This window comes from Scyliorhinus canicula, chromosome 7 (assembly GCF_902713615.1).
Source record: "Scyliorhinus canicula chromosome 7, sScyCan1.1, whole genome shotgun sequence".
Lineage (NCBI taxonomy): Eukaryota > Metazoa > Chordata > Chondrichthyes > Carcharhiniformes > Scyliorhinidae > Scyliorhinus > Scyliorhinus canicula.
In genome coordinates, this window is record NC_052152.1 from 125046428 (window position 1) to 125073158 (window position 26731).

The window sequence follows — 26731 nt, forward strand, 5'->3', positions numbered from 1 at the left end:
CGTGTTGGCGCATGCGCAGGAGCACCAGCGTGTTCTGGTGCATGCGCAGAATCGCTGGGGTGATCCCTGCGCATGCGCAGGGGGTTTCTTCCCCGCGACGGCCATGGCGGAGCTTTACAGAGGCCGGCGCGGAGGGAAAAGTCCTGCCCGCAGATCCGTGGGTCCTGATCGTGGACCAGGCCACCATGGGGACTCCCACCGTCGGGGGCTCCCACCGGAGCCTGGTTCTCCCCTCCACCCCGCCCCCCAGGACTCCGCAGGCCGCCCTCAGAGCCAGGTCCCGCCGGTATAGACCTTGTCTATTTCACGCCGGCGGGACCGGCCGTAAACTGGCGGCCGCTCGGCCCATCAGGGCTCGGAGAATCGACGGGAGGGGCCACTGCCAACGGCCCCTGGCCGGTGCAACGTGATCCCTGCCCCCGCCAAAAAACCGGTGCAATGTTTGCAGCACCAGCAGGCTACACCAAGCAGGTGTGGATTCTGTCTGCTAATTGAGCAGACAGCACCGAAACGAACATTCCGCACACTAATGAGGCAATCTCCGGGATAGTTAGCATATTAAAACCTAGTGTGTTCGTACAATCCGTGGTAGGTGTTCACCCTCATGTACTTTTGAGATTCTGGTTCCAGCACCAACTGGAGCCAAGCATGGCTCATTTCGAGTTTCGTGAAAGAAAGCCCTCCACTGAGTTTAGAGTAGAGATCCTCAATCTTTGGCATGGAGTGATGGTCCAACTTGAAAGCCCGCTTCATGGTCATCCCCCACAAAGACGCATGGTGCTGTCAGGTTTCACTGTGGGAATGACCAGTGCTGCTCAATCTGCGAACTTCTCCGGTCGGATAATGCCCAGACTTTCAAAACGATCGATTTCCACATCCACTTTAGACCGCAGTGTTTATGGAACCAGGTGGGCGCAGACGGATCCACGCAATTTCTTGCCATGCCTGCGAATGATACCCAGACTGGTTTGAAAAACTTTGGGGTATTTCACTGGGAATGCATGCGGGGCACCCGGAGCACATCTCAAACACCTGCTGCCAATCGAGGTGGAGGTGCTGCAGGAAGTCTTGCCCAAGCAAACTGGGGCCACTGCCCCACACGACCAAAAGCAGGCTTGCAGACTGCTGCCCGTAGATAACAGGGACCATGTCGTTCCAACAATCGCCAGTGGTTCCCTGTTATCAGTGGCCAAACGGGTCTTGGTGTCTTTTAAAAACAAGGGGTGTACTCCGGTCTGAATCAATTCAAATGTGTTTCTGCCAATAAACGAAACGGCGGCACCCGTATCCAGTCCCTTCAGGATCGGGTGCCCGGTGACATGCAGTGACCGCACGCTCCACCTTTGTTGTGGAGATGCAGGTTAGCTGCTGGCAATCATCCTCAGGTTCTTCCATTAAGTATGTGCGGGACCAGGAGGGCAGCCATACCGTGCAGGGTGACAGGTGGGAAGCTGACTCGCAGCACGGTAGCACAGTGGGTAGCATTGTTGCTTCACAGCTTCAGGGTCCCAGGTTCAATTCCCAGCTTGGGTCACTATCTGTGTGGAGTCTGCAAGCACGTTCTCCCAGTGTCTGTGTGGGTTCCCTTCGGGTACTTTGGTTTCCTCCCACAAGTCCCGAAAGACGTGCTGTTAGGTAATCTGGACATTCTGAATTCTCCCCATGTACCCGAACAGGCGTTGGAATATGGCGATTAGGGGCTTTTCACAGTAACTTCATTGCAGTGTTAATGTCAGCCTACTTGTGACAATAAAGATTATTATTATTAGATGTCGATCACTACGGAGCAGCACTGGAGTCGGACTCCTCTGAGTCGCAAGAGAAGTTCCGTCCAGCCCCCGGGGTCTTCGGTAGTTGGACCAACTCTTTGCGAGTAGCCACCCAAGCGAGGGTCGTCATTGTCCGGTCGAGGAGGCGTGCTCTTGTGGGGGGAGTTGTTGCCCAAACTGAAGACATCATCCCCTGCAACGCTTGTATGCCCTGCTCCACACTTTCACGTGATCCGGCTATCGCTGAGGCCCTCTTGAGGTCCAGTTGTGGTTCAGCCAGTAACCTACGCTGGGTTGCCGCATTGCTGATACCGCAGACCTGTTTATCCCACAGCATCTTGGACAGTGGAGCCCTGTATTCGCAAAACTCTGCGAGGTTTCAAAAGCAGGCCAAAAGATCCGTTAGAGACTCTCCCAAAGTTCCTTCAGCTGTATTAAAACGGTCGCATTGGATAATGATGGATGAACATAGAACATAGAACAGTACAGCACAGAACAGGCCCTTCGGCCCTCGAAGTTGTGCCGAGCAACGATCACCCTACTCAAACCCACGTATCCATCCTATACCCGTAACCCAACAACACCCCCTTAACCTTACTTATTAGGACACTACGGGCAATTTAGCATGGCCAATCCCCCTAACCCGCACATCTTTGGACTGTGGGAGGAAACCGGAGCACCCGGAGGAAACCCACGCACACACGGGGAGGACGTGCAGACTCCGCACAGACAGTGACCCAGCCGGGAACCGAACCTGGGACCCTGGAGCTGTGAAGCATTTATGCTAACCACCATGCTACCGTGCTGCCCCTAATGGTTGAGGGTTAAAATGTTTTCCTGCCGGAGTGACTAAATCCGTGAATGACAGCGGGCCCAGGGTACTTTAAGCTCGATTACATCGTAGGTGGGCGTTCTGCAAGCTGTTAGGAGTCTAACGGTTTTGCATTCATGCTTGAGCATCCGTTCAACATACTGCAAGCAATTGTTATTGCCTGCGTTGAACGCCTCAAGCTTCTTGATGTACTCATGTCTGCAACTGATAGGGCTGTTACTTGGGCCTTACGAAGAGAAGCCCATGTCCAGAAGAAATGGCTCCACTTTACCCTCGTCACCAGTGCCAGTTTTTGAGTAATCGACCACACAAAAGTGGAAGGAAAAATAGAACAATAGAAACTCTATATATTCCACTCTGCCAAAGGATTCTCTCTTCCCGGCCCACATCGGGCTGGGGTTTTTATATCCGGGTTGATCCTGCTCATGCAGGAAAACCCCACCCCCTTAGCGGGGTAGTTCATATTCTTCCAAGGGTCACAGGGAGCCTGATCGGTCAGGTACCAAGAGTCTCGTCTAAGTTATAACATCTACATACTACTGGAATCTGGATGATGCACTTTGACAGGGAGAACATTCCTGAAAGGAGTTTATGACATTGTTCCTGTTTCCCCATTTCGGAAACTACGTTCTCCCACCGGGGGTAAACTGCAACTGGTTTACGAACCCAAGAGCACAAACAGGCAAACAAAATGAATATGAATATGAATAGGGTGCGAACAGAAGGATACGGACTGCGTAAGTGCATACGATTTTAGTTTAGGCAGGTACCATGGTCAGCGCAAGCTTGGAGGGCCGAAGGGCTTGTTCCTGTGCTGTGTCGTTCTTTGTTCTAATTCAGTGTTCCTTGGCATGCACATTTATGAATGGTGTGGAATAGGTAGTATTCCCGGGGGGGGGGGTCCCGCCATCAGGCCACCATTTAGAGAAGGCGGCTCGACTGCAAGGTCCTGTCATCGGCCACTGCCGCTCCCACTCCCCTCCAGCACAGCAGCCCCCCCTCACCAGGATTTCCTGGGTGCCTCCCCTACCCCCAAGCACAGGGCTGATCTGACAACCCCCCCTCCCCCCGGGACTCCTGTAATAGGGAACGTCCCCCACGGATCCATGTAATAGGGAGACACCCCATGGGGTGTCCCTGTAATCGGGAGACCCTTCTAGGACCCCCTGACCAGAGGGACCCCCACCCCATAGGGACCCTCTGCTAAAAAGGGACCCCCCCCCCCCCCAACACAGACCCCTTGTGATTGCACTGCACTTGCCTCATTTTGATGTAGTTGAAGTTAGTAAACATGGAGGTTACTTACAAGTCATTCACCCATGAAGAGAGATGAATGAATCAAAGATGTAGTTGTTTTTTGGAAGCCGTGAATCACAGTTCACAATGAAAGGAATGAATGGCTTGCAGCTAATGGATATGTGGGTTTGAAACACAGGTCACAGCTGTTCTCCGTCCAAGTGTTACAGCTGTAATGTTTTTCACTGTCCCTGTCTGGACTGGTCTCTAGTAGTAAGGGCGTGGAATGCCCTGCCTGCAACAGTAGTGGACTAGCCAACATTCAGGGCATTTAAATGGTCATTGGATAAACATATGGATGATAAGGGAATAGTGTAGATGGGCTTTAGAGTGGCTTCACAGGTCAGCGCAACATCGAGGGCCGAAAGGCCTTTACTGTGCTGTAATGTTCTATGTTCCAGACATGGGTCTCTTTTCTGGGGATAGGGGGAGAGAGATGGTCTGTAGCAGAGGGGTGTCTCTAATCAAGGGGTCCCTGTGGGAGTCCCTTTAGACGGTGGGTCTGTCTAGTCGGGTCCCTTTTGTGAGCGGGCCCTTGTGGGGATCCCTATAGTTCTGGGGTCTCTGTAGGGGGAATCCCTCCAGCACCCCAGCACTGACCTCATCCCCTCAAGATGAAAAAAAGTCTCTCTGCAGGCTTTTAACCCTTAAATTGCCCACCACATTTATAACCCCATTTCCTAAAATCTTCCGATCGTCACAGGAGCCAAATCTATTCTGGAAAGCAAGTATTTCTCTGTGCCATTGGAATGTAGGAATGATTGAGAGCTGTTTTCTTTCTTGTTGTTTAATTAGAAATAGGGATAGTAATTAAGGGTATTGTATTTACTGTATATGTCTATATACTGGTTAGTGTTGTTTCAGGGGTAATTATAAGTTATTTCACCTGTGATGTTAAAGCATTTAATATTGCGTCAATAATAGTTTTGTTTAAAAATACCGAACACCTATTTCTTTGTGCAATCACCCCAGAAGCAAATTATTCTTTCCGCACAGCCTTACAAAATAAAATAAAATACTGTGTTTTGGTTCAGTATTTTAGCCACTGTCGTAGTCTAATCTGGAATCGTAATACCACAAAATTTTGTTTTCAAATAAAGTACATAGCTGCCATGAATGATTTAATATGGAGTTAAAAGGGTTGTCATGTCAAACATTCCAACATTGAATAAAGAACAAGTTCTTTTAATCTAAAAATGAGTTTCAATTAATAAATAAATGAATGAACAGCTAGAATAGAAACAGAAAATGTTGTAAACTCAGCAGATCGGGCAGCATTTGAGAAGAATGACATAATTAACAATTAAAGTTTGTGTGACTCTTCAGAGAAAAAAAACACTGGGCTGGATTCTCCGTAACCCGATGCCAAAATAATGGTCCACGATCGGGTGGAGAATGGATTTTCGAAGCAAAAATGGGGCCGGCGCCGGTTTGCCGCCAGTCCGCCATGCTCCACCCCCTGCAAACTTGTGACGCGAGCCATTTCAATGCCGTTGCTGTGCCATCGACCCTCCCTCCCATGATGCTCCACCCCCGATGGGCCGTGCTCCCGACGGCGCGGGACATGTGTTATCAGCCGTGCAGGAACCCGGTGTGACCGCTGCGGGACTGTGTACAGTGCCACCACACTCGGCCAGGGTCCGTGCCACTGGCCAGGGGGGCATCCGCGAGGGCTGGGGAGACTGGTGGGGGGTGGGCAGTGGGTGGGCTGTGCGTTTGTGGTTGGCAGGTTGGGGTTACACATGCCCTGCGTCATGTTGTAAGGCACGACTGGTGCAGGTTGACAGCCGTGCGCATGCGCGGCCCGGGACCTGGCCATCCTCCAGCCGTTTTCGGCGCTATCCACGGGTGCTTCACTCAGCACCAGTGCTAGCCCCTCACCGGTACTGGAATCGGTGAGGGGTTTGTGCTGATTTGCCGGTCGTGAAACACCATGGGTCCCACGCCGGCGTCAGCACTCGCCACTGAAAAGGAGAATCCAGCCCACTACTTTTACAAGAGATTGGAAAAGATAAGATATCAAAGAGCCTGTTGTCAAGGAAGAGATCGAATCATATAGTTACAGCACAGGAGGCCATTCGGCCCATCTTCTCCATGCCAGCCTGAGGACATCCAGGTGACCTTTCTCATCCCACCTTCTTGCACCCGGTCCATAGCCCTGTATATTACAACACTTAAAGCGCAGTTCTGGGTACTTTTTAAAAGAGTAAAATTTAGGGTCTCTGCCTTGACTGCCAACCCGACCAGTGAATTGCAGACTCCCACTACTATACGAGAAGATGGTGGTGTAGGAGTTAAATAATTGAACAAGACCCAAGCTAATGTCTTGAGGATATGGGCACAAATCCCACAGCAATTAGTAGAAATTAAATTTTATTTTAAAAAATCTACAATTGAATGCCAGTCTCAGTCATGGTGATCATTAAACTATCATCTGGTTTATTCATGCCCTTTAGGGAAGGAAATCTACCGTCCTTACCCTGTCTGGTCTACATGTGACTCTCAACAGCAATGCGGTTGACTACTAATTGCTCTCAAGGGCAATTAGAGATGGGCAACAAATGCTGGGCTTGCCAGCAACAATGGCATGGTACAAATGAATAAAAAATACTACAATTAACAGGTCCTAAAACACCCATGACAAACCCAGCACCAATCAGGTAAGTAAAGATACTTGTTTCAAAGACAGACACAAAGAAAAGTTATTTGTGAAATTACTCAAAGAAACCAAGATTGCCACAAATGATTGTTATCCAGTGACATCATGCCAGCCAAGGACACGTCTTGGCCTGACTATAATACTCTCTATTATAACCTGCCCGGATCCTATTGGCTGGGGACAATTAGTTATCCCATGTTCCTTGAGGAACATGAGCTCCCCACAATGGGGGTGGGGGCATGGCAATCATTAGCAGTGCAGCTATGTAAATAGAGCTGGCCAGTATGGTACCGGCTAGAGAGGGAACCAGTAGTGAAGTGCTGATACTGTGCATATAGAACATACAGTGCAGAAGGAGGCCATTCGGTCCATCGAGTCTGCACCAACCCACTTAAGCCCTCACTTCCACCCTGTACCCGGAACCCAATAACCCCTCCTCACCTTTTTGGACACTAAGGGCAATTTAGCTTGGCCAATCCACCAAACCTGCACGTCTTTGGACTGTGGGAGGAAACCAGAGCACCCGGAGGAAACCCACGCAGACACGGGGAGAGCGTGCAGACTCCCCATAGACAGTGACTCTGCAGGGAATCGAACCTGGGACACCGGCGCTGTGAAGCCACAGTGCTGTCCACTTGTGCTACCGTGCGGCGCATATATTGTTGTAAATAACGTTACTTTCTTGTTTGACTGTATAAACGCATGCTGGATTCTTTGTGACCCTCACAAAACCCTCCATAGTAATCAGCACTTATCTTCAAGGTTCACATTGACTAAAAGCTTGGTGAGCACCTATATTCAACAGCAAGATTAAAATTTTCCATTTTTAAAAATCTCCAACATAAAAGATCATTTGAACATTAAGGTTAGTAACTTCTAATAAAAATAATTATATGAAAACAGTCAAGGATTAAAAGTAAAAATCTTTCAACTAGTACATTTATAATGAACAAAGGTTGCCAATTATTTAGAGTAAAATAAAACATTTTCAAAACCCTGAAGCAAATAAGCAACACTTCTCTATTGATGAAAAGAAATATGAATCATGTATACTTATCTTCTGAACAAGTCCTTGCGTTATCATGGTTGCAAAACCATCCTCTCCTTGTATGGTGATATTTTTCCCATATTTATGAATGCAATTTAATAGCAATGCCGAGTTCCTCACTTCTTTTTTACTTAGTTCCTAAAAAATACAAAAGACAAACTTAAAGTTATCTCTGTAGCAGGGAACAAGCAATGAATTTGACATGATAACTATACAAGGGTCCTTCCTGTTTATTCTATTCATAGAATTTACAGTGCAGAAGGAGGCCATTCAGCCCATCGAGTCTGCATCGTCTCTTGGAAAGAGCACCCTACCCAAGGTCAACAACTCCACTCTATCCCCATAACCCAGTAACCCCACCCAACACTAAGGACAATTTTGGACACTAAGGGCAATTTATCATGGCCAATCCACCTAACCTGCACATCTTTGGACTGTGGGAGGAAACCGGAGCACCCGGAGGAAACCCACGCACACACGGGGAGGATGTGCAAACTCCGCACAGACAGTGACCCAAGCCGGAATCGAACCTGGGACCCTGGAGCTGTGAAGCAATTGTGCTATCTGCAATGCTACCGTGCTGCCCTTATTCATTCCCTTATTTCCCTTTTCTTTTATTTTGCTGTTGAACTTTTAAAAAATATATATTATTCCAAAAATTATCAAATTCTTACATACAAAGGCATAACTATATTATGCAGTCATCATTTTTATTTGAACAAAGTAACAGCATCAACCCTAAATCCCCTATCCCCCCTCAACCTGACTATCTTCCCTTCCTTAACCCCTCCCATCCATCCAAACTGCTAGCCACGAACAGTTTCTTTAAAAAAGTGATGAACAGATCTATCTGGAATGGAACATTTCTTCCGACCCTCTCAGGGTCTATTTAATCTTTTCCAATCAAATATGTGTGTTGCTGGAGATGGGTAAACTATCACTTGAAGAGGTGAACATAGAACATACAGTGCAGAAGGAGGCCATTTCGCCCATCGAGTCTGGAACTGACCGCGCAATAGCCCAGGATGCCGTAACACCTAACACACAAAGAATGTGGGAAACCATATGGACATTAAGCAATTAATCGTTCTTTTCCATTCATTCAACCTCAAAAACAATAATATTGGCATAATATAGTAGTGTAAAAAAGCAAGAGATGGAAGATTACATTTTCAGTTTTGGTGCAATCCCTGCCTGGGATTACCCAACTCATGGGGGGGGGGGGATATTCTCCATCAGCAGGGATTCTCCGCTTTGCTGACACCGCAAGCACGCCGCGGATTTCCCGACAGCGATGCTCACAATGGGAAACCCCATTGGCCAGCTGCTGGGCCGGAGGTTCACGCTGCCGGCAGGGATGCGCCGTACCAGAAAACTGGTACCAGGACAGGTGTTAGATTTAGATGTAGGTGAGCACTTTGGTGATAGTGATCACAATTCAGTTATGTTTACTTTAGCGATGGGCAGGGATAGGTATATACCGCAAGGCAAGAATTATAGCTGGGGGAAAGGCAATTGTGATGCTATTCGGCAAGATTTAGGATGTATAGGATGGGGAAGGAAACTGCAGGGGATGGGTACAATCGAAATGTGGAGCTTTTTCAAGGAACAGCTACTGCGTGTCCTTGATAAGTATGTACCTGTCAGGCAGGGAGGAAGTTGTCGAGCAAGGGAACCGTGGTTTACTAAGGAAGTTGAAGCACTTGTCAAGAGGAAGAAGAAGGCTTATGTTAGGATGAGACATGAAGGCTCAGTTTGGGCACTTGAGAGTTACAAGTTAGCCAGGAAGGACCTAAAGGGAGAGTTAAGAAGAGCGAGGAGAGGACACGAAAATTCGTTGGTGGATAGGATCAAGGAAAACCCTAAGGCTTTCTATAGGTATATCAGGAACAAAAGAATGACTAGAGTAAGATGAGGGCCAATCAAAAATAGTAGTGGAAAGTTGTGTGTGGAATCAGAGGAGATGGTGGAAGCGTTAAATGGATATTTTTCGTCAGTGCTTACACTGGAGAAAGACAATGTTGTCGAGGAGAATACTCGGGTACAGTCGACCAGGCTAGATGGGATTGAGGTTCACAAGGAGGAGGTGTTAGCAATTTTGGAGAGTGTAAAAATAGATAAGTCCCCTGGGCCAGATGGGATTTATCCTAGGATTCTCTGGGAAGCCAGGTAGGAGATTGCAGAGCCTTTGTCCCTGATCTTTATGTCATCTTTGTCGACAGGAATAGTGCCGGAAGACTGGAGAATACCAAATGTTGTCCCCTTGTTCAAGAAGGGGAGTAGAGACAACCCTGGTAATTATAGACCTGTGAGCCTTACTTCGGTTGTGGGTAAAATGTTGGAAAGGGTTATAAGAGATAGGGTTTATAATCATCTTGAAAAGAACAAGTTGATTAGCGATACTCAACACGGTTTTGTGAAGGGTAGGTCATGCCTCACAAACCTTATTGAGTTTTTTGAGAAGGTGACCAAACAGGTGGATGAGGGTAAAGTGGTTGATGTGGTGTATATGGATTTCAGTAAGGCGTTTGATAAGGTTCCCCACGGTAGGCTATTGCAGAAAATACGGAAGTATGGGATTGAAGGTGATTTAGCGGTTTGGATCAGTAATTGGCTAGCTGAAAGAAGACAGAGGGTGGTGGTTGATGGCAAATGTTCATCCTGGAGTTCAGTTACTAGTGGTGTACCGCAAGGATCTGTTTTGGGGCCACTGCTGTTTGTCATTTTTATAAATGATCTGGAAGAGGGTGTAGAAGGATGGGTTAGTAAATTTGCAGATGACACGAAGGTCGGTGGAGTTGTGGATAGTGCTGAAGGATGTTATAGGTTACAGAGGGACATAGATCAGCTGCAGAGCTGGGCTGAGGGGTGGCAGATGGAGTTTAATGCGGAAAAGTGTGAGGTGGTTCACTTTGGAAGGAGTAACAGGAATGCAGAATACTGGGCTAATGGCAAGATTCTTGGTAGTGTAGATGAACAGAGAGATCTCGGCATCCAGGTGCATAAATCCCTGAAAGTTGCCAACCAGGTTAATAGGGCTGTTAAGAAGGCATATGGTGTGCTAGCCTTTATCAGTAGGGGGATTGAGTTTCGGAGCCACAATATCATGCTGCAGCTGTACAAAACTCTGGTGTGGCCGCACCTGGAGTACTGCGTGCAGTTCTGGTCACCACATTAAAGGAAGGATGTGGAAGCTTTGGAAAGGGTTCAGAGGAGATTTACTAGGATGAAATGAAAAAATGAAAATCGCGTATTGTCACGAGTAGGCTTCAATGAAGTTACTGTGAAAAGCCCCTAGTCGCCACATTCCGGCGCCTGTCCGGGGAGGCTGGAACGGGAATCGAACCGTGCTGCTGGCCTGCTTGGTCTGCTTTAAAAACCAGCGATTTAGCCCAGTGAGCTAAACCAGCCCTGGTTGCCTGTTGCCTGGTATGGAGGGAAGGTCTTACGAGGAAAGGCTCAGGGACTTGAGGTTGTTTTCGTTAGAGAGGAGAAGGCTGAGAGGTGACTTAATAGAGACATACAAGATAGTCAGAGGGTTAGATAGGGTGGACAGTGAGAGTCTTTTTCCTCGGATGGTGATGACCAACACAAGGGGACATAGCTTTAAATTGAGGGGTGGTAGATATAGGACAGATATCAGAGGCAGTTTCTTTACTCAGAGAGTAGTCAGGGTGTGGAACGCCCTGCCTGCAACAGTAGTAGACTCGCCAAATTTATGGGCATTTAAGTGGTCACTTGACAGACATATGGATGAAAATGGAATAGTGTAGGTCAGATAGGCTTCAGATGGTTTCACGGGTCGGCGCAACATCGAGGGCCGAAGGGTCCGTACTGCGCTGTAATGTTCTATGTTCTAAAACGGTTACGGAGGATCGGTGAATCCAGCCCATGGTAACCTACATGTCATTGACAGATTTGAACTGAAAGTGTTTCTGGTAGCAGGAAATCAACTAAGGTGAGCTCCTAGTATCAGAAACAGCTTCAGTTCAAATGTATTTGAAGACAAGAAAAAAATGTTGCTGCAAAATTTAACAGCCTGCAGTAGCTGCACAGCTTTTTGACTATAAATAACCTATTTATAATTCTCTAAATGCCAAAAAGAGGCAGATCAGTCGAGAACAGTCTAACCAAGAGCCCAAGGAGAGCAGTTTGGAACCAGTGAAGAGAGATGCTACAACAATGAATGACAATTCAACCACGATAGTCTTTGCCCAGAAAAAGTAAATTATCATAACATATCCTACAGCAGGAGTCCCTCAGGGTAGTCTCCTGTGCCTAACCATCTGTAGTTTCTTCATTGATTACAGTGTAGCCATCTGGGATGGCCACTTCCAAAACACAAAATGGATGCAAAGACTATAGGGAAACATGGACAGTGCTAAGAAAGCAGGTAGGCAGAGAGCCTGGATGCATATTGAGAAGGCAACTCCCAGACAAGACTGAAACTGTAGGTCAATTAGCATATTGATGGCCCATCCCCAGGAACAAAGGAATAACATTCAATACTAAGGCCCGGCGCCAGAAAAGACACAAACAAAGCAAGGCCAATGGCCATGTAAGACACGCCCAGCCATCAGGGAACCCACCCCTTTATTGGTCGAGATCGATACCGATGATCAAGATGCGGTCCAATTAATTGGGGCCAAGTTCAAGGACCGCCCAAAAGCAAGCGAAGCTCCCTTTGGGTATAAGAAGAAGCTCCCGAGAGAGAATCGCTCTCTTGGACTCGGCTCTCGAAGCGGAGACACCCGTCCACCAGCTGCACCAGAAGCAAGTAACTCCAAGGTCAACGCTCGCCATCAGACGGACGACCTTAGCTGTTCTCCTGTTATACCTTCGCACCCAACAGCCTCAGATCCGAACAACGGCCATTGTTCCTCTGACTGAGTGGGCACCTGAAGTTAATTATAGGCGTTAGCGTGAGAGATAGTTTAGTTTGTGGTATTTGTGCATGAGTAGAGATTATTGTGTGTGTAAATAAATAGTATTGACTTTGAACTAACTAACTGGTGCACTGGTTCTTTGATCAGTATTCGGGTTTGAACCTTACGGCGGTGTCGAAAGATACCTGGCGACTCCAGAGCAAAACATAATTAGGATAAAGGAAGGCGACCATATTTAGAATCAGATAAACAGAGCAACATTTACTGGCGACTCTGGTAGGACTCGACCTAGAAGTGGCCCAGTTACTCTGAGAGAACCCACACTTTGAATTAGATATCCAATTGGAAACAGAAAACCACAAGCCTAAGACCAATACTGATCAAACCATCAAGATTCGGAAGTGTGTTACTCACAAGTGTACAAATAGGGATAAGCTGAACCTGGGAGATTTTGTTTCGTATAACTGTCAGGAGCTTTGTAGGCCGGAAATTAGCGTACGCCATACCCGTGTCTACATCACCACTTTATCACCCCCTGTTCCAAATTCCATAGAGAACCCAGAGATAGAGAGAAAAATGGCAATGAAGGCAATGGAACGCCTTATGAACCCCCAAGAATTTGAGGTCGCAGCGACCAGTAGAGTAGGACAATGTCCCATATGGGAAGAGGAAATCAGAAAGTACCTCAAGGGGAAAGATTGGCCCCTTCGGAGCGAATTCTGCGCAAATGATGAAACAGGTCCCGGAAGTATAGGGCATACTTGGTGGGAGAACCTGTCAGAGTTTCAGAAGAAGAGCTTAGGGAAAGCTCGCAAGCCGATGGCAAACGTGTCCTGCTTGGCACAACTGCGAGGCACAGAGGAGGTCGTTAGGATGCTCCGTAGAGAGATTGAGGAGAGAGACAGGAATAGTGAAGGAGATTTGAGCGAATTTGAGAAGGAGAACAGGGAATTGAGAGAGCAGGTATGACAGGAAACCGAACAACAGGTTGAGCAGTTGCAGAAACAGTGCAATGACTTAAAAGCAGCCCTACGAGCACTCCACTCTTACACGACGGAACAAAGACAGAACTCGGTAGACGACGCAAAGTGCCGGAAGCAAATTGCAGAACTGCAATCCCTGCTTTCTGTGCAGAATGGGTTCCAGAGCACTTTTGGACCCCAGTTAGACAAATAAAAACGGCCCCAACTGGCAGAGGTTAAGTGAGACTGCCCATAGATATGTACATGGCACATGTCCACAGGAAAAACCCCAGAAGCGAAAGGCGCCCCAACCCCCGACTGCGCAGGCAGAACACACCCCTATGAACCCTGTAACCACACAGCGCAGGGCCACAACAGACGGAGACCCAGATTTCCTGTACACGAACCCATTAACCATCACTCAATTAAGGGACGCGTGTGAGAAGATTACACTGTTCCTACCCACATCAGAAACCCACCAGTTATTTGCAAGAGTAAAACAGCAGGCGACCATGTACGGCCTGGATGAGAAGGAACAAGTGAAGCTCACAGTTTTAAGCCTCGACCTTTCAGTCGTGACAGCCCTTGCCGACACACAAAATGTAAGAGGAGGCACCCTCCAAGAGATGCACACAGCGATCCTGGACGCGATCGGCTATAATAAAGGAGACCCCGTAGAAGACCTAAACAAGTGTCGGCAAAAGAAAATAGAGCACCCCACAGCGTTTGCCGGGCGCTTGTGGATACATTTTACTGCGGTGTTCGGAGAGTTAGCACGCGCCCATTTGTCCTCAGATAATATGGCCAAATGGACCCGCATCCTAGTCTCTCATTCGACAGAGGCAGGACAGAGAGCTTGCGCAAATTACGACCCCTCAGACGAGGCCCACAATGAGAAATGGGTTTTGAAAAGATTGTCCCGCGCTTGGGAACAGTCCATGAAGGGAAAAACAGCGTATGGTAGAGCAGAGGAAGAGCAGGCGGACATGCATCCAGTTAGGACGCACCACAACCCCGCATGGGTCAATGAGGGCTGGGACGGCCCACAGCAGACCAAATCCCAGGAGTGTTATAATTGCGGCCAATTAGGACACTTCGCACGAGAGTACAATGAACAAAGAAAAAAGAAAATTACAGCACAGGAACAGGCCCTTCGGCCCTCCCAGCCTGCGCCGATCCAGAATCTAAACCTGTCCCCTATTTTCCAAGGTCTACTTCCCTCTGTTCCCCGCCCGTTCATGTATCTGTCTAGATGCATCTTAAATGATGCTATCGTACCCGCCTCTACCACCTCCGCTGGCAAAGCGTTGCAGGCACCCAACACCCTCTGCGTAAAAAAATTTCCACGCACATCTCCCTTGAACATTTCCCCTCTCACCTTGAAATCGTGACCCCTTGTAATTGACACCCACACTCTTGGAAAAAGCTTGTTGCTATCCACCTTGTCCATACCTCTCAGAATTTTGTAGACCTCAATCAGGTCCCCCTCAACCTCCGTCTTTCCAACGAAAACAATCCTAATCTACTCAACCTTTCTTCATAGCTAGCAGCCTCCATACCAGGCAACATCCTGGTGAACCTCCTCTGCACCCTCTCTAAAGCATCCACATCCTTCTGGTAATGAACTGCATGGACCAGAACTGCACGCAGTATTCCAAATGTGGCCAAACCAAAGTCCTATACAACTGTAACATGACCTGCCGACACTTACATAAGAACATAAGAACTAGGAGCAGGAGTAGGACATCTGGTCCCTCGAGCCTGCTCCACCATTCAATGAGATCATGGATGATCTTTTGTGGACTCAACTCCACTTTCCGGCCCTAACACCATAACCCTTAATCCCTTTATTCTTCAAAAAACTATCTATCTTTACCTTAAAAACATTTAATGAAGGAGCCTCAACTGCTTCACTGGGCAAGGAATTCCATAGATTCACAACCCTTTGGGTGAAGAAGTTCCTCCTAAACTCAGTCCTAAATCTACTTCCCCTTATTTTGAGGCTATGCCCCCTAGTTCTGCTTTCACCAGCCAGTGGATACAACCTGCCCGCATCTATCCTATCTATTCCCTTCATAATTTTATATGTTTCTATAAAGATCCCCCCTCACCCTTCTAAATTCCAACGAGTACAGTCCCAGTCTACTCAACCTCTCCTCGTAATCCAACCCCTTCAGCTCTGGGATTAACCTAGTGAATCTCCTCTGCACACCCTCCAGTGCCAGTACGTCCTTTCTCAGGTAAGGAGACCAAAACTGAACACAATACTCCAGGTGTGGCCTCACTAACACCTTATACAATTGCAGCATAACCTCCCTAGTCTGAAACTCCATCCCTCTAGCAATGAAGGACAAAATTCCATTTGCCTTCTTAATCACCTGTTGCACCTGTAAACCAACTTTCTGTGACTCATGCACTAGCACAGCCAGGTCTCTCTGCACAGCAGCATGTTTTAATATTTTATCACTTAAATAATAATCCCGTTTGCTGTTATTCCTACCAAAATGGATAAACTCACATTTGTCAACATTGTATTCCATCTGCCAGACCCTAGCCCATTCACTTAACCTATCCAAATCCCTCTGCAGAATTCCAGTATCCTCTGCACTTTTCGCTTTACCACTCATCTTAGTGTCATCTGTAAACTTGGACACATTGCCCTTGGTCCCCAACTCCAAATCATCTATGTAAATTGTGAACAATTGTGGGCCCAACACGGATCCCTGAGGGACACCACTAGCTACTGATTGCCAACCAGAGAAACACCCATTAATCCCCACTCTTTGCTTTCTATTAATTAACCAATCCTCTATCCATGTTACTACTTTACCCTTAATGCCATGCATCTTTATCTTATGCAGCAACCTTTTGTGTGGCACCTTGTCAAAGGCTTTCTGGAAATCCATATATACCACATCCATTGGCTCCCCGTTATCTACTGCACTGGTAATGTCCTCAAAAAATTCCACTACATTAGTTAGGCACAACCTGCCCTTTATGAACCCATGCTGCGTCTGCCCAATGGGACAATTTCTATCCAGATGCCTCTCTATTTCTTCCTTGATGATAGATTCCAGCATCTTCCCTACTACCGAAGTTAAGCTCACTGGCCTATAATTTCCCGCTCTCTGCCTACCTCCTTTTTTAAACAGTGGTGTCACGTTTGCTAATTTCCAATCCACCAGGACCACCCCAGAGTCTAGTGAATTTTGCTAAATCATCACTAGTGCATCTGCAATTTCCCTAGCCATCTCTGGGGTGCATTCCATCAGGGCCAGGAGACTTGTCTACCTTTAGCCCCATTAGCTTGCCCATCACTACCTCCTTAGTGATAACAATCCTCTCAAGGTCCTCACCTGTCATAGCCTCATTTCTATCAGTCACTGGCATGTTATTCGTGTCTTCCACTGTGAAGACCGACCCAAAAAACCTGTTCAGTTCCTCAGCCATTTCTTCATCTTCCATTATTAAAACTCCCTTCTCATCCTCTGTAGGACCAATATTTACCTTAGCCACTCTTTTTTGTTTTATATATTTGTTAAAACTTTGTCTGTCTGTTTTTATATTCTGAGCAAGTTTACTCTCATACTCTATCTTCCTCTTCTTTATAGCTTTTTAGTAGCTTTCTGTTGACCCCTAAAGATTTCCCAGTATTCTAGTCTCCCACCAATCTTTGCCACTTTCTATGCTTTTTCCTTCAATTTGAAGGATCCCTTATTTCCTTAGATATCCATGGTTGATTTTCCCTCTTTCTACCATCCTTTCTTTTTGTTGGTATAAACCTTTGCTGAGCACTGTGAAAAATCGCTTGGAAGGTTCTCCACTGTTCCACCATAAAATCTTTGCTCCCAGTCTACCTTAGCTAGTTCTTCTCTAATCCCATTGTAATCTCCTTTGTTTAAACACACAACACTAGTATTTGATTTTACCTTCTCCCCCTCCATCTGTATTTTAAATTCCACCATATTGTGATCGCTCCTTCCGAGAGGATCCCTAACTATGGGATCATGAATCAATCCTGTCTCATTACACAGGACAAGATCTAGGACCGCTTGTTCCCTCGTAGGTTCCATTACATACTGTTCTAGGAAACTATCGCGGGTACATTATATAAAATCCTCCTCAAGGTTGCCTTGACCGACCTGGTTAAACCAATTGACATGTAGATTAAAATCCCCCATGATAACTGCTGTACCATTTCTACATGCATCAGTTATTTCTTTGTTTACTTCCTGCCCCACTATAACCTTACTATTTGGTGGCCGATAGACTACACACATCAGTGACTTTTTCGCCTTACTAATCCTGATTTCCACCCAAATGTATTCAACCTTATCCTCCATAGCACCGATGTCATCCCTTACTACTGCCCGGATAACAGAGCTACACCACCTCCCTTACCACCCACTCTGTCCTTCCAAATAGTTTGATACCCTCGGATATTTAACTCCCAGTCGTGACCATCCTTTAACCATGTTTCAGTAATGGCCACTAAATCATAGTCATTCACCATGATTTGCGCCATCAACGCATTTACTTTATTCCAAATACTACGAGCATTCAAGTAAAGTACACTTATGTTGGGTTTTTTTACCTCTGTTTTGAATCTTAACATCTCCAGTTGTATTCCTTTTAGTATTACTGGGCCTATTCACTGAGCTCCCCTCAGTCACTGTACCTTGTACTGTCGCCCTTTTTGATTTTTGACTATGTCTTCTCTGCCTTGCACTTTCCCCCTTACTTCCTTTTGCTTCTGTCCCTGTTTTACTACCTTCCCACTTCCTGCATCGGTTCCCATCCCCCTGCCACATTAGTTTAAACCCTCCCCAACAGCTCTAGCAAACACCCCCCCTAGGACATCGGTTCCAGTCCTGCCCAGGTGCAGACCGTCCGGTTTGTACTGGTCCCACTTCCCCCAGAACCGGTCCCAATGCCCCAGGAATTTGAATCCATCCCTCTTGCACCATCTCTCAAGCCACGCATTCATCCTATCTATCCTGACATTCCTACTCTGACTAGCTCGTGGCACTGGTAGCAATCCTGAGATTACTACCTTTGAGGTCCTACTTTTTAGTTTAGCTCCTAACTCCCTGAATTCGGCTTGTAGGACCTCATCCCGTTTTTTACCTATATCGTTGGTGCCTATGTGCACCACGACAGCTAGCTGTTCACCCCCCCCCCCCCCCCCAAGAATGTCCTGCAGCCGCTCCGAGACATCCTTGACACTTGCACCAGGGATGCAACATACCATCCTAGAGTCTCGATTGCGTCTATCTATTCCCCTTACGATCGAGTCCCCCATCACTATCGCACTGCCATTTTTCTTCCTGCCCTGCTGCGCAGCAGAGCCAGCCACGGTGCCATGAACCTTGCTGCTGCAGCCTTCCCCTGGTGAGCCATCTCTCTCAACAGTATCCAAAGCGGTACATCTGTTTTTCAGCTTGATGACCGCAGGGGACACCTGCACTTCCTTCCTACTCTTGCTCGGTCTTTTGGTCACCCATTTTCTATCTCCCTCAGTAACTTTCACCTGCGGTGTGACCAACTCGCTAAACGTGCTATCCCCGACCTCCTCAGCATCGCGGATGCTCCAAAGTGAGTCCATCCGCAGCTCCAGAGCCATCAAGCGGTCCAACAGGAGCTGCAACTGAACACACTTTTGAAAGTGAAAGAGCCAGGGACAGTGGACGTGTCCCTGAGCTCCCACATCGCATACGAGGAGTATGACATGGGTCTGGGATCTCCTGCCATGTCTTAAACCTTCGGTAAACTTATACAGCTACAACTTCAAAAAATGAAAGAAAAATAAATAAATTAGACAATGGAAAGAAAAACTACTTACAAGTCACTTACCAGCACCTCCTCCCCACCCAGCTTCGAAATCCCACCTAGCTTCAAATTCCCAAACTCACTCTTGGTTGTGCCTTCTCTGGCTCACTGGGAGAACTCACCCAGGTTCTCAGATGCTCCCTGGTTCTCTCACAGGCCAGAAGAAAGAGAACAAAACAGTAGAGAAAAAGCACCTTCTCCCACTCTGCACTGAATTACCTCACTGCACCAAATTATCAAGTTGCAATTCCCACTCTGGATGTGCCTCACTCACTCAGGCTGTGTCTTCTTGACCTGCGCAAGCTTCTTGTAGTCAATACCCCATCCGATGAAGGCAAGCATGCTGTATGCCTTCTTGACCACTATCAACCTGCGTTACCACCTTCAGGGTACAATGGACCTGAACTCCCAGATCTCTCTGTACATCAATTTTCCCCAGGACTCTTCCATTGACCATATAGTCCGCTCTTGAATTAGATCTTCCAAAATGCATCACCTCACATTTGCCTGGATTGAACTCCATCTGCCATTTCTCTGCCCAACTCTCCAATCTATCTATATTTTGCTGTAGTCTCTGACAGTCCTCCTGGTTATCTGCAACTCCACCAATCTTAGTATTATCTGCAAACTTGCTAATCAGACCACCTATACCTTCCTCCAGATCATTTATGTATATGACAAACAACAGTGGTCCGAGCACGGATCCCTGTGGAACACCACTAGTCACCCTTCTCCATTTTGAGACACTCCCTTCCACCACTACTCGCTGTCTCCTGTTGCCCAGCCAGTTCTTTATCCATCTAGCTAGTACACCCTGAACCCCCTACGACTTCACTTTTTCCATCAACCTGCCATGGGAAACTTTGTCAAACGCTTTACTGAAGTCCATGTATATGACATCCACAGCCCTTCCCCCATCAATTAACTTTGTCACTTCCTCAAAGAATTCTATTAGGTTTGTAAGACATGACCTTCCCTGCACAAAACCATGCTGCCCATTACTGATAAGTCTATTTTCTTCCAATGCGCCCCAGAAACAGCAATGAAACCAACAGGCAGGAAACCCGATGGATCATGGCGACTGAGCATTGATTATCAGGCACTAAAGAAAGTAACCCCAGCAGCAGCCCCCACCGTAGCCACGAGTCCCGAGACCATGCTCAAACAGGGACTACAGTCAAAGTTTTTTTTCGGTTTTGGACATTAGCAACGGCTTTTGGTCCATTCCATTGGATAAAGCGTGCCAATACAAATTTGCTTTCACATTCCAGGGACAGCAATACACATGGACGTGCCTTCCACAACTCCCCCTCCATTAAAAAAATAATAATTTGTATTAATTTTCAACAAATTTTAACCAACAAAACAAAGAAAAACAGTAACCTCCCCCCCAATACAAAAGCAATACATTAACAAAAATAATGAGCATGAAACCATGAAACCACACACCCATCCCCCATAGCGAACAAGTAACCCCCCATCCATCCCCCCATCCCCATACATCCCCAATCCCCCACATCCCCCCCACCCCCAACCCCGCATCTCCCCAACCCCCCATGATCTCCCGATCTCCTCTCCCAGCTCCTCCTCCCACTTCTCTTTCAGTTCTTCCACCGAGGCCTCCTCTCCCTCCTGCATCAATTGGTAGATTTCCGAGATCCTCCCCTCACCGACCCACGTCCCAGAGAGCACCCTGTCCTGAACCCCCCTTGGCGGCAACAGTGGAAGCTCCACCACCTGCCGCCTAACAAATGCCCTAATCTGCATATACCTGAAGGTATTCCCTAGGGGGAGACCCCACCTCCCCTCCAACTCCTCTAAGGTCGCAAACTTCCCATCGAGGAAGAGGTCCCCCATCCGCCTGATACCTGCCCTGTGCCAGCTCAAAAACCCTCTGTCCACCCTCCCTGGTACAAACCGGTGGTTCCCCTGTATCAGGGACCAAACTGAAGCCTTCACCTCCCCCCTATAGAACGATACAGCGCAGTACAGGCCCTTCGGCCCTCGATGTTGCACCGACATGGAGAAAAAAAAACTAAAGGCCATCTAACCTACACTATGCCCTTATCATCCATATGCTTATCCAATAAATTTTTAAATGCCCTCAATGTTGGCGAGTTCACTACTGTTGCAGGTAGGGCATTCCACGGCCTCACCACTCTTTGCGTAAAAAACCCACCTCTGACCTCTGTCCTATATCTATTACCCCTCAATTTAAGGCTATGTCCCCTCGTGCTAGCCACCTCCATCCGCGGGAGAAGGCTCTCGCTGTCCACCCTATCTAACCCTCTGATCATTTTGTATGCCTCTATTAAGTCACCTCTTAACCTTCTTCTCTCTAACGAAAACAACCTCAAGTCCATCAGCCTTTCCTCATAAGATTTTCCCTCCATACCAGGCAACATCCTGGTAAATCTCCTCTGCACCCGTTCCAAAGCTTCCACGTCCTTCCTATAATGAGGCGACCAGAACTGTACGCAATACTCCAAATGCGGCCGTACCAGAGTTTGGTACAGCTGCATCATGACCTCATGGCTCCGGAACTCAATCCCTCTACCAATAAAGGCCAACACACCATAGGCCTTCTTCACAACCCTATCAACCTGGGTGGCAACTTTCAGGGATCTATGTACATGGACACCGAGATCCCTCTGCTCATCCACACTACCAAGAATTTTACCATTAGCCAAATATTCCGCATTCCTGTTATTCTTTCCAAAGTGAATCACCTCACACTTCTCCACATTAAACTCCATTTGCCACCTCTCAGCCCAGCTCTGCAGCTTATCTATGTCCCTCTGTAACCTGCAACATCCTTCCGCACTGTCTACAACTCCACCGACTTTAGTGTCGTCTGCAAATTTACTCACCCATCCTTCTGCGCCCTCCTCTAGGTCATTTATAAAAATGACAAACAGCAACGGCCCCAGAACAGATCCTTGTGGTACGCCACTCGTAACTGAACTCCATTCTGAACATTTCCCATCAACTACCACTCTCTGTCTTCTTTCAACTAGCCAATTTCTGATCCACATCTCTAAATCACCCTCAATCCCCAGCCTCCGTATTTTCTGCAATAGCCGACCGTGGGGTACCTTATCAAACGCTTTACTGAAATCCATATACACCACATCAACTGCTCTACCCTCGTCTACCTGTTCAGTCACCTTCTCAAAGAACTCGATAAGGTTTGTGAGGCATGACCTACCCTTCACAAAACCATGCTGACTATCCCTAATCATATTATTCCTATCTAGATGATTATAAATCGTATCTTTTATAATCCTCTCCAAGACTTTACCCACCACAGACGTGAGGCTCACCGGCCTATAGTTACCGGGGTTATCTCTACTCCCCTTCTTGAACAAAGGGACCACATTTGCTATCCTCCAGTCCTCTGGCACTATTCCTGTAGCCAATGATGACCTAAAAATCAAAGCCAAAGTCAAAGCCAAAGCCAAAGGCTCAGCAATCTCTTCCCTGGCTTCCCAGAGAATCCTAGGATAAATCCCATCCGGCCCCGGGGCCTCCACTGCCCCCACATTTTGAGGGTAGCCACCACTACCAGGCTCGTAGAATACCTTGCTGGGGGAAGCGGCAACGGCGCCATCACCAGCGCCTCTAAGCTCGTGCCCACACAGGACGCCGTCTCCAACCTCTTCCATGCCGCCCCCTCCCCCGCCATAACCCACCTACGTATTATTTCCAGATTCGCAGCCCAGTTGTACCCACACAGGTTGGGCAGCACCAACCCGCCCACTTCCCTACCCCGCTCCAGGAATACCCTCCTCACCCTCAGGGTCTTCTGCGCCCACACAAACCCCGTAATACTCCTACTGACCCTCCTGAAAAAAGCCTTCGGGATCATGATGGGTAGACACTGGAATGGGAACAAAAACCTCAGGAGCACTGTCATTTTAACCGACTGGACCCTGCCCGCTAGGGAGAGTGGCAACACATCCCACCTCCTAAACTCCTCCTCCATCTGCTCCACCAGCTTTGTAAAGTTTAGCCTATGAAGAGCCCCCCAACTCCTGGCTATCTGGGCCCCCAGGTATCGGAGGCTCCTCTCTGCCCTTTTCAGCGGAAGCTCCCCTATCTCTCTCTCTTGGTCCCCCATATGCACCACGAACAGCTCACTCTTGCCCACGTTGAGCTTATACCCAGAGAAGTCCCCGAACTCCCCAAGAATCCTCATTACCTCAAGCATCCCCCCCCGCCGGATCTGCAACGTACAATAAGTAGTCTGCGTACAACGACAGCCGGTCCTCCCCCCCCCCCCCCCCCCACCCCACCCCGCACTATCCCTCTCCAGCTCCTCGATTCCCTCAGCGCAATGGCCAGGGGTTCGACCGCCACGCAAACAGCAGGGGAGACAGGGGGCATCCTTGCCTCGTCCCCCGGTACAACTGAAAATTCTCCAACCTCCTCCCATTCGTCACCACACTCGCCACCGGGGCATCATCCAACAGCCTCAGCCACCTAATAAATCCCTCACCAAACCCGAACCTCCTCAAAACCTCCCACAGGTATCTCCACTCCACACTGTCAAAGGCCTTCTCCACATCCATCGGCGCCACTATCGCCGCTTCCCCATCTACCGTCGGCATCATTATGACATTAAGAAGCCGCCGCACATTAACGTTCAACTGCCTCCCCTTCACAAAGCCCGTTTGATCCTCATGAATAACCTGCGGCACCACATCCTCCACCCTCCTGGCCAATATCTTGGCCAGCAGCTTCACGTCCACATTGAGGAGCGAAATCGGCCTGTATGACCCACACTGGAGGGGGTCCTTATCCCGCTTCAGGATCAATGAAATGAATGCCCTGGACATCGTCGGGGGCAAAGCCCCCACTCCCTTGCCTCATTCAAGATCCTCACTAGCAGCGGGCCCAGCAGGTCTGAAAACTTCTTATAAAATTCCACCAGGGACCCATCGGGACCCCGGTGCCTTCCCTGACTGCATACTCCCCATCGCATTGACCAGCTCCTCCAGCTCAACTGGTGCCCCCAGACCCTCCACCTGCTCCTCCCCTACTCTCGGGAACTCTACTTGTCCAAAACGTGGTCCATTCCCCTCTCCTCCCCAGGGGGCACTGACCGGTATAACTCCTCATAGAAGGTCCTAAACACTCCGTTAATGCCCCTTGCACTCCGCACCAGACTCCCTCCTCCATCCCTAACTCCCCCTATCTCCCTCGCCGCCTCCCGAGCTGGTGGGCTAGCATCCGACTCGCCTTCTCCCCGTATTCGTATACCGCCCCTTGCACCCTCCTCCACTGCGTCTCCGCTTTCCTGGTGGTCAATATATCAAACTCCGCTTGGAGACTACGACGCTTCCTCAATAGCCCTTCTTCCGGGACCTCCGCGTACCTCCTATCCACCCTCACCATTTCTTCCACCAACCTCTCCCTCTCCCTTTTCTCCCCCCTCTCCCTATGTACCCTAATGGAAATCAGCTCCCCCCTAACCACCGCCTTCAGCGCCTCCCAGACCACCCCCACCTGCACCTCCCCATTATCATTAGTTTCTAAATACCTCTCTATGCACCTCCGGACCTGCCCGCATACCTCCGCGTCCGACAGCAGCCCCACCTCTAACCTCCACAGCGGGCGTTGGTCCATCCCCTCCCCCAGCTCTAGGTCCACCCAATGCAGGGCGTGATCCGAGATGGCGATCGCTGAATGCTCCCCCCCTACCACCCTCGGAATCAACGCCCCGCTAAAGACAAAAAAGGCAATCCGGGAGTAAGCCTTATGGACATGGGAGAAGAACGAGAATTCCCTACCCCTCGGCCTCATAAACCTCCAAGGATCCAACCGTCCCATCTGGTCCATGAACCCCCTCAGCGCTGTGGCCGCCGCCGGCCTCCTGCCCGTCCTGGACCTGGAGCGATCCAGTGCTGGGTCCAGCACTGCATTGAAATCTTCTCCCATTATCAAGCCCCCGGTCTCAAGGTCTGGGATCCGGCCCAGCATACGCCGCATAAAGCCTGCATCGTCCCAGTTTGGGGCGCACACATTAACCAGCACCACCCACTCCCCCTGGAGCCTACCGCTCACCATCACATATCTGCCACAACTATCCACCACCACACTCGACGCCACAAACGATATACTCTTCCCCATACTGATTTCCACCCCCCGGTTCCTCGCATCCAACCCCGAAAGGAACACTGCCCAACTCACCCCTTTCTCAACCTTACCTGATCCGCCACCCTAAGGTGCGCCTCCTGGAGCATAGCCACATCCGCCCCCGGCTCCTTCAAATGCGCCATCACCCGGGCCCGCTTGACCGGGCCGTTCAGTCCCCTTACATTCCATGTGACCAGCCGAATCGGGAGGCTATTCCCCCTCGCTCTCCGCCGGTCAGCCATAACTCTTCCTCGGCCAACCACGTGCCCGCAGTCCCCGCACGGCCCGTTCCCCACGGTGGCAGATCCTCACCCCGACCCCCCCTAGCACCATCAGTTCCCCTTCAGCCCTTCCAGCAGCAACCCGGTACCCCCCTACCCCCACCCCACCAACCATCCCTCCCCCCCCCACCACCAACCACCCCTCCCCCCCCCCCCCCCCCCCCCCCGACACCCCCAGCCCCCCTAGTTAGGGCCCCCCTAGTTGCGTTGCTCCTCTCATTGTACTTCCGTAAGTCAGCCGACTCCTGCTGACCCCGGCTGCTCCTGCCACCCCAACGACAACTCCGTGTGACCCAACCACTATTCCTCCCGACCGGCACAGTCTCCCCCCCCCCCCAATTCCGACTCCAGCGCGGGAAAAAACCCGCGCCTCGACCCAAAGCGCGGGAAGAGAAGGCTCGCGCCACAGCGGGCCTACAAAAATCCCCCAAGCTTCTCACAAGAAAGAAAAAACAAAAACCAACAGAAAAGAGCAAGGGAGAACAGAGCCTCGGGACACTATACATCAGTCCCCAACCCCCCCTCAATCCTCAGTCCAAGTCCAGCTTCTCTGCCTGGACAAAGGCCCAGGCCTCTTCCGGGGAGTCAAAGTAGTAATGGCGGTCATTATAAGTGACCCAAAGGCGCGCCGGCTGCAACAGGCCAAACTTCACCCCTCTCTTATGCAGCACTGCCTTCGACCGGTTATAACCAGCCCTCATTTTCGCCACCTCCGCACTCCAGTCCTGGTAAATTCGGATCTTCGCATCCTCCCAGCTGCTGCTCCTCTCCTTCTTAGCCCACCTCAGCACACATTCTCGGTCGACGAAGCGGTGAAACCGCACCAGCACCGCCCTTGGCGGCTCGTTCGGCTTGGGCCTTCTCACCAACACTCGATGGGGCCCCTCCAGCTCCAAGGGCCCTTGGAAGGACCCCGCTCGCATTAGCGTGTTCAGCATCGTGACCACGTAGGCCCCCAAGTCCAACCCCTCCAGCCCCTCCGGGAGGCCCAGGATCCGCAAATTCTTCCGCCGCGAGCGGTTCTCCATTTC

General features: G+C 49.1%; 1 protein-coding gene across 1 annotated transcript in view; it reads right to left on the minus strand.

Moving 5' to 3' along the window:
- LOC119969126 (synaptonemal complex protein 2-like) overlaps nucleotides 1-26731 on the minus strand; it is a 458660-nt gene that overhangs the window by 385483 nt on the left and 46446 nt on the right. The window contains exon 4 of the mRNA XM_038802343.1: nucleotides 7614-7742. Coding sequence (XP_038658271.1) covers nucleotides 7614-7742 — 129 coding nt within the window. The remainder of the gene's footprint in view (nucleotides 1-7613; nucleotides 7743-26731) is intronic.